The sequence below is a fragment of the Cariama cristata genome, unplaced genomic scaffold, assembly GCF_000690535.1.
Source record: "Cariama cristata isolate BGI_N322 unplaced genomic scaffold, ASM69053v1 scaffold11019, whole genome shotgun sequence".
NCBI lineage: Eukaryota > Metazoa > Chordata > Aves > Cariamiformes > Cariamidae > Cariama > Cariama cristata.
In genome coordinates this window covers 15,053-29,964 of record NW_009635260.1, presented here as the reverse complement: position 1 = coordinate 29,964, position 14,912 = coordinate 15,053, and the positions used below count along the sequence as shown (strand labels likewise).

Below are 14,912 nucleotides of genomic sequence, written 5' to 3'. Positions count from 1 at the left end.
AGGGAAAGGAGGTATAATTTCCAAAAGGATAGCATTAACTACTTTCTGATGAGAAATCAGTAACAGAACCAAACCCAGTGTTCCCACCAGACAGAATACATTGAAAAAACAGACCAACAACTGCAGGAGAGGTAGAAAGCATTCTAGCTACACATACAGTGGTCTCACAGCATATGACACATGGAACACAGATGGAAACATCATGAACTGTATCACAGGTAAAATTTTTATTAAAGCTTCCTGAAGTTTCTTTTTTGTGTGTTTCAGAAAAGGCAAAAGTGGAACAGACAAGAAAAAAAAAAGGCAAGAAACATAAAAGAGGAAAAGATGCAAGAAAGCAAGAATCAAGGCAGTAACTGCAAAAGCAAGACAAAGGACTGAGAAGTAGGACAGACTTCAGCAATGTGGTCTGAAAAATGCTCAGAGGTGAAGTAAGCAAAGTGAAAGTTATGCTCATTTCTCAAAAGAATCTGGAGAGGAGGTGAAGGGGAAGTAGGTAGGCAAGGGGTTTTTGTTTTTATTTTCAGGTTGGTTTTGGTGTTTGTTTTGTTGGGTTTTTTTAAATATATATATATATATACACACAGTGCAAGCTTGTCTAAAGAAGTGGTACTACAGATGACAGAACTTACTCCCCTGCAACAAACAGAATACCTTGACCTCTCAAGTAAACTAAGCATACAAGAGTGGTAAAAATAAAAGGTGCATGTAAAACCAGCAGCAATATTATGTTTGGCTTTCCACTACTTCTGCAAGTTACTGTACATATATTATTACATCACTATTATAGAAATGGCACAGCCTCAGACACTTTCCACATTTTATTTACATTTTAAGACTAACTTTAATCTCAATCACATATCCATACATTTCCTTTGTTTCACTAAAACTTAAATGCATGGTTTATTAGAACAAAGACTGTAAACAAATATTTGCCATGTCCGATACATGTAACACACAGGAGCTGCTTAACAGAAATTAATCCCCCCATTTTATAAATACAGGTATCAAAACAATCCTGAACATACTTTGTGACACTACTAGTAGTCGGCACCCACACCCTTGCAAAATTAAACAAGATGAGCAACGGTATTCACTGTACCTGCTACTTCAAAACAAATTTAACTGCAGCTCTTTTACTAAGCAAGATGGATAAAGCATGCCATTTATATTTTGCCTTCAAGAGATTATTTTCAGAAACATATATTATTCCACAGCAATCTGACACTTCCTGTCATGCTTTCATCTTGTAAAACCTGAATTCCAATTTTAGGCTATTTCAGGCTTATGCTTAAATGACAGTGCCTTGATAAGAGAAAAAAAATAATTGTGCTGCCTTTTTCTCCCATAGTGCCTGAAAACATATTGGGCATACATATATTATATATATTCTTACAAATGTCCAGGTCATGTATACCAGCTGAAATTCTTTTAATGTGTGGGTGTTTGCATTGTGAGATTTAATCAAGACATTAACATGAGTAGAAGGTTGTTGTTTTAAGACAGAAGTTTGAGAATCAGCTAAAATTAATTGTTGTAAGTTTGTCCCTCTGGAGGTTGTGGAAGCTTCATATTTTCTTTGGACATCATTAGACGTCTTAGCTCTTGAAGTACAACTTTAATGCTATAAGAATTTTGCCATTTTGCTAACACTGGTATGCTCCGTGCATCCACCTGGAAAAAGAAGACAGAGTTGTAAGTTATAATGAAATACAAAATCTCTACATAAATAACTGCAATTGGCCTAATTGTTCTAAGAAAGGGTCTAAGCATTCCCTGACACTTTCTCTGTGGCATAAAGTCCCTGTGTTCATATAATATTTTAAGGAAAATAATTATATACTTACACACAGACACAGATTCTGCAATAAAATCCATGCAGGTGGACTCTTCCATCTGCGCTGTTACTAATCTTAGTGAGAAGGAAAGTGGGCGAGGGGGTGGGGGGAGAGATCAGCAATCCGTTTACTGCGAAACTGGAGTTTTTTGAAAAGTTGTAAAGTTCTTGTAGAAGTTATTGATTTGTTTCATATTACCCCCAAAAAAGAAAAAACTAATCACCTTCATTATGTCAATATATACACTTGGGTTTTCCTCAGTTCTTTAAAAGAACCTGGCACACAAGAGTCCGCAGAATACCTTTCTAAAGGAAAATTTCCCTTATTTTTCCCTTGCTACAAGTATCATTAGTGATTTATTTCACATCGATATTACATGATGCTTCTGATACATCAAGAGTCACTACATATACTAAGAAATGGTTTAAAATATTGAAATAACTAATTCATAATGTTTGGACATTTCTTAGTTCTTTGCATCCTTCTTACAGTAAGTCACCTTATGGAGCTGTGAAGATTACTGTACATCACTTACCAATGTGAATATGAACTGAAAGGAAAGGACATGGGACTTCTCCTATGCGTTTATAAAACCTGTGGGACAATTTACACAATTATATTATAACCGGGAGGTTTCCATAGGGAAGTCAGCAATTGAAATTCAGCTTGGGAATTGTTTTGGCAGCAGGTAAGTCCTGGCCACCCAGCCCCTGCAAGGAGTGACTTAAGATGACAGAGGGGCCTACAGCTGTGCAACTGCAAAGCAGGCCTATGGGCAGGAACAGGGCTACTGCACACTACTGAATTCCATCGGCTGAGTAGCAAAGGCAGCCCACATGGCTATAAAAGTGCTGGAAACCACTGCTCTGTGATTTAGGCAGCATAAAACATCAAGAAGTTTCTTATCCCATCTTAATTAGGGCAAACTGAAAGAAAAAACAACACTGGAATCAGAAATAAGAACGTTAACACAGATGTTTTATTTCTAGATTGTTCGAAGTGAGGCTGCCTGCTTTCAGAACACCAGCTGAGACTAAACTTTTTTCTAGGACGAAACCGAGGCCAAGGTTTAACAATGTGCTGGTTTGGGCAGCAGTACTAACCCAAGAAACTTCTGCTCCCTCTCACTAGGCCCCTGCTCCTTTAACAGCGCTACTGCCTATCAGTTCAGGTGAACCTTGAAACATACCTGGAGCTACTTCCCACCCAGTTTAAAAAAAAAAAAAAAACACCTTGGAAAGAAGTCCCTCAGCAGGATCCTTGATGCAATTCACAGTTCAGCAGTATAAGCATTTTTTTTTTTCCCCCCACACACAAATAACGTTCTGTTCAGAGTTAGGAACCCCTTAAAGTCAGTAAGGTTGCCAAAGACAGCATCAAACCACAGTAGAAAAGGCAGTTAGATTACTTAATAATCATTGCAAACATTAATAAAGAAGAAAAAGTCCATCAAAAGGGATTCATCAGTAAGGCATCATTTAGCCTGAATCTTTGTTCTGAGGTACCAAGCTCTTAGAGATCTCTTTCTCCTCAATCCTTCTAGGTAAGGTTAAACAAAGGACACTCCAGAGTTTCTATCCAACAAGCCGGACCCAGCAAACTAGGAACAACATGAATTCATTTCAAAAGTCAAAATATCACACTACTCAAAATTGTTCTCCATATAGAAAATGCCACAAGAAATGCACGAGACCACCATTTTTCCTCATGGGGTCCTACAGAAAGAAGAAAAACTTCATGGTGGTTAAGCACCACGGTAACAGAAGAAACAAAAGCTCAGATGTTATGTTCATTTGGCATATAGCTGCAAATGTTTAAGAGCTTATTTCAAGCCCTCACACATAGACACACTTACTAACATTCGTTAATACTTCTCTGCAGCTAACCTGACATCCTCTTCAATTTAGCAAAATGGAACAAAATGCAAGAGTACTCCTTGAATGCTTCGGTATAAGCCCTTTGGCAGACCACTAGTTAAAAAATTTCCATGTTAGCCTGAATCACAATACTTCGGACTAAAGTAGCTGAGGAGAGATCACATCACATGTCACTGACCTGTCAAAACAACAACAAAAAAAAATCTCCCTGACAAAAACAGGGAGGAAAGGAGCCACAGTAAATGACTATCAAGGACCAGGTAATGGTTGCAACAGAAGATTCCCAACCAGGAAAGACATGGACTTGGGGGTAGAAGCCCATATGATAATAAACCGTTTTAGAAGACCACTGGTAAACCAACACTTGTAAGAAGAAAAAGGTTGGCTTAGATTTCGGTAGGTTTGAGAAAGAAAACGAATATAATTATCTGCTCAGATAAAGACTGGATTAGCAAAAAATGACTAGAAAGGCAGGTGCTCTGGGACTCCCCAAATGAATGTCTATCTTCAGCTTGACCATTCTGCTTTCATACCATCTTCCTTCTCCTTGCTCATCCTCAACTTTGCCTTTGTAGGCTTTCTTAATCTGGATATCTGCCACAATTACAGCACACAGCAGTCAGTCATCAGCGCTGTTCAAACAATGCAATCCTACATACACCGGCTGTACTGGAATATGAGACCTCATGACTTAAAAGTAAGCGCCTCCAGCTTTTCTTTCTTGGCTGGGAATTTGTAACAACACACACTGTAAACTCTGCTTTAACAACTCTATGAATGTTTTCTGAGTAAAGACTGCTGCAACATGACATTTTCATTGCTGTTTATCTCAAGTCTCTTTTCTGCAAGTCACCAACTTTTTTCATAATATCTAGCAGCAGTAAAGACTTTGGCTCAGGTTCTGTTTTCTGTGTGGCACAATTTATTTCCAAGTTAGTGAACAACAAATTCATTTTACGAAGAACAATGATAAGATATTTGGAAGAATGACACAAACTATGTTCAAATCACACAAAAGCATTGGGTAATATTGACGTACACATCCTGGGACATAGAGGGAGAAATTTCAAGGTCACAAAAAAGCTACTGAAGCTGAAAACTGCAACCTGAAGACTCTTTTCATTCTGGAAGTATGCCATTGTAAATCCTTAAAAAACAGCAAGAAAAGCAATATGCATAATGCATTTTTTTTCCTAAACAATTGAAATTAAAACAAATAATTTTACACAATGTTGCAAAGCATTCAGTGGTTATAATGTTCCCAATATCTTAACTTTAAGAACTAGGAAACTGCTTAGTCTACAATAAACGTACTCAAAGCAGTAACTGGACAACAGTTTACAGGTTTATAGCTGACAGAGTCCCAAGTGAGTCTAAAGGAAACAAATATTTCCAGCTGTAAATGGTATCTAAATGAACAGAAGTGATTGCAAATCCTGCATGATAGACTGCTGAAGAACACTCTCACAGATACAAAAATCAGACATCCTCAAAAGATCAAGGGAAAATAAACAGCACATCAGAATGCAACCTGTGTTTTATCAATACAGGATACCAGTCTCCAAGAGAAAAGACCCTGCAGCATTAAGAATGATCATTTAAACACAGTTTAACAACAGTGATGCCATTAGCATGTGAAGGCATTTTGTCCAGACCTCCAAAGGTACTCAGACTAGCTTTTCTGAACTTAGTACCCTAATTCTGTATACAAATGCAGTAGCTCCATAGGCAATTTGAAAAGCAGAAAACCACAAAAACTAACTTGCAGACAAGAAAAGGAAGGCAATTTAACAGGGTGACTCAGAGCACTCAAGTTTAGTCTTTTGAGATAAAATACTCCTGAAGTAGCCCTCTCCTTTCCTGCACTAAATTTATCAAACAGTCATCTCTGAGATCCCTGAAGATATGCTGCTGATGGAAAAGTTACTTGCAAGAAAAATTCCTCTCAGAATAATCAAACAAAAAGTCAATAAACTTGTAGCTGTCAGTATTGATAAATTCATTACACACATGCACTTCTCATGCAAAGCATAAAGGGGCTTGTAAGTCAAGAAAGTCGAGAACCACTGCTAACAAGGCAGTATGAGGCTAGCTTCCTTAGACCCCCAGTAACTCCAGCACATATCCATCTCCCCGCTCCACCATTTACACTCCAACTCAACAGAAATTATCACCCTCTAAACTCGCACTGGGGGATCTACTTTTCCTCAGGTTAACTGGCATGCATCTCCTGTAAAGTGTACCTTAATAACGTTACAAATGTTTTGAGTAGTATGATAATACCGCTATGACATACAATTTCGGTAGCTGTTTATCTCGGGTCTCTTTTCTACAAGCCACCAACTTTTTCATGACACCTATAAGCAATGTGATCAAAAGCTGGCCACATGTCAAAAAACAGAGCGCATGCAGAACCATGGATAGGAGGGCTTGTCTGCAGATGAAACCTTGTCACTCCAAGAATGCAGCAAACCATTTATGATCTACTAAATGAAATATGATCAGAAAGTGGGAGAGCAGCTTGGAAGAAACAAGGAACTAAACCAGGAAGCAGCAATGCGAACTGTTCCAGGATGCTGAACGTGCCCCCAGTTTATCTGACAGATTCTAGTGAGCACAACTCTAGTGAGCACAATGGCAAAATAAGCTAAAATGCAAGATACCAGGACAAAGTGTACATTAAAAATTACATAACAAATATGTTTTACATTCATTTGTTATGAAAACTGTTTTCATTTAAAATACTATCTAGTCCTATTTAAATCCATTTAAAAAATAAGTTATGCAGGATTTGCTATGCAAATGCATAAGATACACTAGTTTACAGAACTGTTGGGGAAAAATTGAATGAAAGCTTTGTATAGGCTTATAAATGTATTAAAACAAAGTTTTCCTGTAGCGATGACTGGATTTTAACAGTGCTTTTAAAACGACCAGGCGGATTTCCTGTCCCACTATTCACCTTGGTCCTGAGCAAGCTGAGGGAGTGTAGGCTTCTCCAAACAAAAGCTCAAGCTGACTGGCTCAGTAAACATGAGCCTTCAGGGTCTGCAGGTCTGAGATTCTGCTTCTAGAAACCAATACCTATGTTCTCAGGCACGCACAAGATGAAGCAACGAGAGCATACTTCTTTACTGATTCAGAATAACACACGTTACTAGGGAGAAGTATGAAAATAGTATTATAAACATACCAAAAGCTCCGCTGCATTCCAGATTGGAGCTTTTGCTAGTCACAACCTCTTAATAAACACATATACTTAGGCAACAAGCCACAGTTGTGATGAAGGGTAACTGCTGGCTTGTAAATAGCAATTTTAATAAGATCTTCAGGCAAAGGAAAATTGTTGGCTACACAAGAAGCACTTTAAAATTAATTTTACATTATTTCTGAAGTGTTAGTGCACTGGTTTTGGATGACCAAGTAGTACACTAGCCTACCACCTACAACAGTTCAAACAAACCCCTGAGAACCTCTCCTGCTACAGTCATTGAGATTCTTAAGCTTCACATTTCAATACTGTTAATTACTCAAATGCAAGTCCATCCTTCTTTTAAATCTTGCAAATTATTTAAAATCCAAAGATGCTCTCTGACTCACCTTTAATTATTACCTTAACCCAATTACTTTGCATTTACTAAAGACAAAACATACACACAGACAAGTGCGATATATTATTATATTTCCTACTGATATATGCATATACCACTGCAAATGCAAGACAACTCACACCTCTTTCCACTGAGCAATGGGGTGCCTCAGACTTACTCACAGGACTAAAGTACCTAGTGAATAATAGAGTAACAAACTTGCTTGAGCTGCTGCCATTGATCATGTATGTGCTCTGATCCCACCTTAAATGCAGGATCAGTGGAAGTAACTCATTTTAAATATCAACTTGCAATAAAAGTGATTATTATCTATATCAAAAGATCTTAAGACTGAAGCTTAGTCTTGGATTTGAACAAACCCAGTATAAAGAAAATAAGAGTTTAAATACATCAATTCATCACAGGTGATTTACTACATCCAGAGTGACACTCATCAGGAATAACCTCCATTTTAAATTAATGGAAACATCAGATAAAGTTTGTAATACCTCTGTTACAGTATTAATCTAATCCCCTTTTATAAGAGTATTACAAGGGAAACACCTACACACGGCTTAAACACTTTTTTCTGTTCAAAACTAAATTTTCAGCTTCATTTAAAAGAAATAACTGGTTCAATACTATAAATAATGCTCATCTCATTGATAAGCCACTAAGAACCGCTAACATATTGTAAATACCTAAAGATTTGAAGTAGTAGGCAACCAAAATTTGATTTAAACAAAGTACTTATATTGTAAAATTTAAACATGAAAGCTCTGTCCAACATGCATATTCCTCACCTGGGTTTTTCACAGAAATAATTTATAGTAGGGATTAACAACATGGTTGATCTTACCATTTCAACTTACCATTCCATTGGAATTATTTATTCCATTCATATTAATTTTAGTTACAAATCTAACTGTAGGAGGTGCTTCTGGATATTTAGGTCCACACTCTACTTTCAGACTGTATATTCTGTTTTCATAGTTTGTCTAGAAAGCAAAAAGACAGACTAATGCATTTTACTGAAAGTTAGTATTAATAAAATTTTTTTAAAAGGCAAGAGGAATAAAGATTAAGAAATATGAAATAATTACAAATCTGTTAATATTTTATACCAATTTATGGTCTTGGATTACTGATTGATATTCCACTTTGTTATATTGATTACTTGATGAATATGTGTAAGTTACACAACCTACTGATTATTCCATACAAAAATTTTAACAGAATACAATTATTTTTTTAATTCGTATTTACTCCTATCCTTCCCTACCCATCTGCATTCACAAAACAACTTTGGCACAGTAGAGGGCTAAGAGAAAAATGAATAATCTTTAGGAAAATTACTGTCTTCCCTCGTAAAAAAAAAAATAAAAAAAATCTAACACTACAAAAAAAATTGGAACTGGAGAAAGACAAAGATGCCAATAACCCAACAGTTAAGACACAACCAAGAACAAGATGAAAACAGTATTTGTGAAAAACATATTCTCAAAGTAATTAACACTCCAGAAGATATGTAAGACTTCCGTAGCTGAGGATTGCTTGGTTTACTAGAGGATTTATGAATTTCGGACAGTAAAGTGACAGCTAGTTTGCAGAAGACATCGTTGCAAAGTGACCATGGAACAGATCATTCTAAGTGCAAATACATTTTGAGAAAGTCCAATTAGAAATGAATACGGTTCTATCTTTTTTAATCTTGTCAAGTAGGCCATGCACAATAAAAAGCATCAGTGGCTTTGCTGGTCACCGATGTACATAAGTCTGTGCTCCAAAAGGAAGATAAACCCAGTTTCTACGTTTGTCTTTCCACTGGCACAACAGACACAGCTAGCATGAACCAAAAGCAGTAACATGCCTCTGAACTTTCCAGAAGTACCATCTTTAAGCTACTCTGCATCAGCCAGCTGTCATTCTCTCCAAGTAGAAGTATCAACCACACAGTCAAGATGTCAAATGACAGTCCACTCCGCGGTCACTTAAAAGGCAGAGTGGAAATCAGACTACTGAGGCACCCTAACTGTGTCCTATTATTTTGAGAAGCTACAGAGACTGAGCAGCAAGTGGGTCAGAAAGAAACAAAGGGAAGCAGGACATTCTTTGTTAGAAAAAAGGTTTCCTATTCTTCTTTCCCATTAAAAGCTAAAGGCCTAATAAAAGTAATCCTGTCCTGCTACAGGTAGCATAGCTGCTACCACAGCAAGAAAACACAGTAACAAAAATTCTCATTATTCACCCAGATAAAACCATTTGTTTCCCCAGAGAGGCATACTGTCAGCTACAGTGCAAATATGCCAAAATGTATATACACTGATCAAAATTCTGAAAAATCCTACGAACGGCACTCATTCTCATTTCTTTATTCCTATCCAGGTGGTTTCTCAATTTTGCTCGGTTTTTCAAGTGGCTGTTTTACTGCAAGTCAAACATCCCTGGTCAGCTCCCCAAAAACCTAAAATGCCTTTTTTTGGGGGAGTCAGAAAAATGTCTCCTTTAATCCAAAGCAAGTCTTCCCCTCCTCCCTCCATGTTGGTTTACCTTTCAAATGAAGCAAGAAAAAAAAAACCCTGATAAGCAATTTTTGCACAGCTCTAGAAAAGCTGCGTATGTGAAGAACTTGATGCTGTGGACAGTATTAGTAACTTTCTGTCTTCTGTCTAACTGCGCACTGTCTATGTAACTCAGTCAGTTCCAAAAACACCTATCTTCTACAAATCCTGAAACTGGATATGTAATTCTTCTCAAGATGCTATTACTGGCTGGGGAGCTGGTGACTTTCACTTTCTACAATCACCACATGCTGCAAGTCATTCTATCAGTAAGACTGCATGGCCATGAAATGGCCCAAAATACTACTTGTATGCACTCTTCATAAAGAAAATAAAATTACAGCAATATAAATTGACCAGAATGAAAAGTGCACGCCAGGTTGTTTTGGTTTGGTTTTTTTATTATTTTTTAAAACATATGGGCTCCCATATAATAACCACTCCCTTCAAAGATGTGTCAGGCATCTACTTTAGATTGAACCAGAAACCTGTCACAGGCAGTTCTGGAGGCTGTTTGGAGAGTCAGGGAGTTAGCTCACATTCGCAAGTTCTTTTCAAAACCCGTAAGACTACAAACTTTCTTCAAAATGTATTCAAACGTTGTGATGCCACAGAAGCTAGTATCCAAAGCATACTGTCGCTACACTTATATTTTGAACCGGTTCTCTCTCAGATGCACCCAAATCTTAGGAGCTCAGCACAATTATGCAGACGTTCAAGACAGTGTGTTGTAAGTTGCAACTAACTCTAATTCAAGCTGCTTTTGGAAGTCACACTGAATCTAACTCTGGAACTTTGTTACTCTGGAAGACATTATCTTCACTGAGACCAAGTTCTGATTTCAGTTCTTGTCTTGGATAGTTCTTCCAATAAGCCCTGCAGCACTGAAGGACACACAAGGCAGTAACCTCACGTTAGCAGTGAAAGACATTTGCTAACTTAGAGCTACTTGAAGGATAATTTTAAAATTCTCCTTTACACAGTGATCTTTTGTGTCATATTGTAACTCATAAGAAAGTGTGCACAAAAGTCAAGTAAAGATGTGTCCATTCATAACTGATGAGGCTGATACTCAAGACACGAGAGATGATGCCTTCTCTTGCACGTTTTATCAGTCTAGGTGACATTCTACAGAACTTAAAAGGTCCAAATTATATATATATTTTTATATATATATGTATATAATCTTATTAGAGGTAATCAAAAACTGCTTGGTCTTTAGGCATGATGCAACAGAAATGCATAAAGTGTTATACTGAAAGACTATTCGATAAAACTTGTGAAAGTTGAAAATACATTGCTGGTTTACTACAGAATTCAAATTACTAGGCACATATGATAAACTGTGGAAAGACATTTACCCTGTTTACTGTACTATCACTGTACACTTACATGCAGTAATGGTGGAAATACAGACTGAGTATGTTCCTAACTCAGTAGTAAGTCTCAAATCACAACTGGCTTATACAGACAGGTACAGAAACATGTACTAGGAGAGGCTAGACTGAAAACACTAACATGCCAGGAAGTGATGAATCCTAGCATGAATATACCATGTTTCTACAACTTCATACATTCAATTTTAACTAATTCCTTTACACTGCAGCAAAGCGACTGGGTTTTTTTTGCATTTTGTATTGCCTACAAACTTAGGAAAAATGTTTTAATTCATCACACTTACCCTTGGTGGCCCAATAATCATTCCTGTCCATCTAGTGAGTGTCATATCTTCATCATCTTCAAGGCCCCAGCTTACTGTACCATCACCTACTCCTTTCTGCCCTTCTTCAAGTTCTTCCAACAAGCGAAAATTACGAGGTACTTTAACTAGAGAAAAGGGAAGAATGTGATCAATACTGTTCACATTAAGGAAAAGGTAAATGATTTAATTGCTTTTATATGTTATGCACTAGCAACCGCTGAATATACTTTCAAGTCAAACAAACATTTCCCACGTGAATTTATTTAGCACTTAAAATTGTTTTGAAGCAACTAACCACTTCACTGGAAGCTAGTTACTACCAAGTGATAGCAATACAAACTATAAAAGAGAAAACGAGAGGTCTCTTTAGTTTGAGATGGTTTAATTCAGATTCTCTTTCCCAAGCACAGTAGTGTTTAGAGCCAATACATTTCAAAATCAATTGTCTGTCATGTTCTACTCAACTAGAATCCACATAAAACTGATACGGCAAATTCCCTCCAAAAATAATGAATGTGGTATTTACAAAAATTATTTTAATAAATGTGAACTGTAAGAGAAAGACTGAAATATTTTCACTTGATTTCATTTGATTTAAAAAAACCAAACACAAAACACTAAAATCTGAAAACTAACTAAAAATCAAGTCTTTTTTAATCTAGTGATTGTTATTCCCACTTAACAGAGAAAAAAATAAGCAGGACAGAAACACTGATTAAGTTGTTAAAGAGAGATAATGATATATTCACAACAGAATATGAAGATGTACTGCCTCTAAAGAGAGCCAAGCAATAATCACTTACTGAATTATAATTACTGGATTTTGATTATTATACATGAAAACAGACAGATACTGATAGGTATTAAACAAGTGGATGCTTAATTGCTTTACATCACAGAAGCTAAAATGGTATTTCAGCACCGATGTAGGGAACAAAGCCAATTAACATTCATGCATGCGATCATGGTATGCTTTTATTTTCAAATAATACATGCACAATGATGTAGTAGTAATATTGCTATACAATAAAACTTTGATTTTCTTATAGCTGTTTATAGGTGTTTTTTTTTTTTCTTATAGCTACTTATAGCTACTTATAGCTATAGTGTTTGCCATGATTTTTACCAGAGATCCTTCCTTGTACTGGAAGAATCCAGGTACTCTATAAAACTAAAACTAAGACTAGGTACGTACAAAAGTTGTTAGCAAGGAATATATACTATGCAAGTTTGAAAAAGATGAGAGTCAACGAAAACTGGTTTTCATATCACTTAGTCACTGGGATCTCAGGTTTTACATTACCCTACTCTGTATTCCAAGTAGTCTCTATGCAAAAAATTAAGACCAATAGAATACGATTATTTAGTCAATATGTATGCATATAGACCAGTAAAAACATACCCTTCAGCAACTATTCAAATAGTTTATCTTGCATAACTATGGTTTCTCTTCCACTGTGTTTAAAACAATTATTTTTTAAAAAAAATCAAAACAAACAAAGACTAGGGAGAGGCTCCTAAAATTTTAGAAACAATTGTCTCCATGTTCTCCAAATTCCCAGAGAAAAGCATTAAGAGTACAGCATCAGGACAGTGCAAGGAAATTATATCACTCATGTATGGCCTCACCTTCCTTCCTGCTTTGGTACTGCCACTCATCTGAGCCCATAATGAGCTACTTTAGCTTGCTAACCAAGCAGAAAATTACACATTTTGGTTAATCTCCTGACAGTTAACAAACCAGTCCGGCTCACAGAGAGACCTGACAAGTACTAGTATGAAAGTGCAGCCATGGCGGCAAAAACTCAGATAACCTCGGTATAAAAATTTGTTTTAATGGAGTTAAATTACTCTGGAAGCTTATTTTCACAGATAAGAGTTCATGCACGATTACCTGAAAGTACTAGCACAGTACATCAAGGAGCAGATCATTTTTAAATACGTCAGCACAGATCCTTTTAAAAACCTTCATTGACATTCATTTGCCCATTCCTCTGGTCCCATCCTGACTTGTTATTAACATTAGATCTATATATTTAACATATCTAATTCAGACTAGGGATGGATGAGAACTAACAATCATGCTTCTATCACATTACGGAGCACGAGGTTTTTACTTTTGCTCCAGATTCATTCATGCTGTGGAACGGAGTCTGCAGTAAAAGGCTAATGCTAATCTTTTTTTAAAAAAAAAAATAAATTAAACCAGCAGGATAAACTTCTACTAAACTTCTTGTTTTGCATCACATGAGTAAATAGTTTCTGAGTGGTACCTGGAGCTTCAAACAAAAAAAAAAAAAACACAAACAACCCGCACCCCCAAACCCCACGTACTTCAGCACCAATCATTATCTTCAACTTCTCCAGTGGTTTAAATCCACCATTTCTCAGAATTCTTGCTCTGACTGCAGATTTTCTGTTTTATAGTTTACCTCTTTTAGAAGCACACAAAAGATGGTAGCAAACAGGTTTTAAGTTCATTTCTGATCACCTGTTATCACCTTTCAGTACACCTGAAATGACCCAACTGCTCATTGCCAGGAGAAGAGGTTTCACACCCTCTCGCAAAACTCTGTTGCTCTTGCACTAACCAGGCTCCTCTATTAGCCAAACTGGCACACTAATTTAGCAAAAAACTGTTTTTCCTTTAGGCAAAAAAAAAAAAATCCAACCAGTTAATCAACTGAATTGACTCAGGAAGAAAGATCAATAAATGCCAGAGCTGACTGCTGTGTCTTTCAGCGTCTTCCTTTGCGAAACCACGGGTGAGGGGATGAGGGAGCTTTTCATGGCAAAAAGCCATTGGACTGGCTCAGTTGTATCATAAAATGGTGCGCAACGTACGAAACTGTAGGAGATGACAGTTATTAGAAAATAACAACCCCTTATGACTAACTGTCCTGTGTCCATCACATTTTTTCCACTCCGTTGTCTGTGTTCGCTAGATCCCCTAACTGCCCAAGGGGAGCAGTGAAGGACTTGGGAAACCTCCAGAACATCTCCAGAAAATAATTTAGATCTGCTCTGAAAAGAGACACAAAAAAAAAATCTGACAGCAAGTGCCAGGCTCCCCACAGTAACATTCCTATCAGTGCTAGAAGTAACTAGCAGAAAACTGCTCTGAAGTTAAAAATAAGAGTCAAAACATCTGATGTTTAAAAAAACAACCAACCAAAACCAAACAAACAAATGCCCAATACCACACCACCCTACTGAGATTCCAAACCATTAAAAAAACTCCCAGGAAAAAAAAAAGTTAGCTCTCAACTAAACCAGGCCAAAGATATGTTCAAACACATTCCCTTTCAGAAAGTTACATAGTCCTACAACATTTGGGTTGGTGT

The 14,912-nt window shown here is 36.8% G+C and overlaps 1 protein-coding gene across 1 annotated transcript in view; it reads right to left on the bottom strand.

The window, feature by feature from the left end:
- Positions 1-806: 806 nt before the first annotated feature.
- UBE2V2 (ubiquitin-conjugating enzyme E2 variant 2) overlaps positions 807-14,912 on the bottom strand; it is a 29,035-nt gene continuing 14,929 nt past the window's right edge. Inside the window, exons 2-4 of the mRNA XM_009707469.1 lie at positions 11,548-11,693; positions 8,178-8,303; positions 807-1,674 (exon numbers count right to left, since the gene is read on the bottom strand). Coding sequence (XP_009705771.1) covers positions 1,528-1,674; positions 8,178-8,303; positions 11,548-11,592 — 318 coding nt within the window. The 5' untranslated portion in view covers positions 11,593-11,693 and the 3' untranslated portion in view covers positions 807-1,527. The remainder of the gene's footprint in view (positions 1,675-8,177; positions 8,304-11,547; positions 11,694-14,912) is intronic.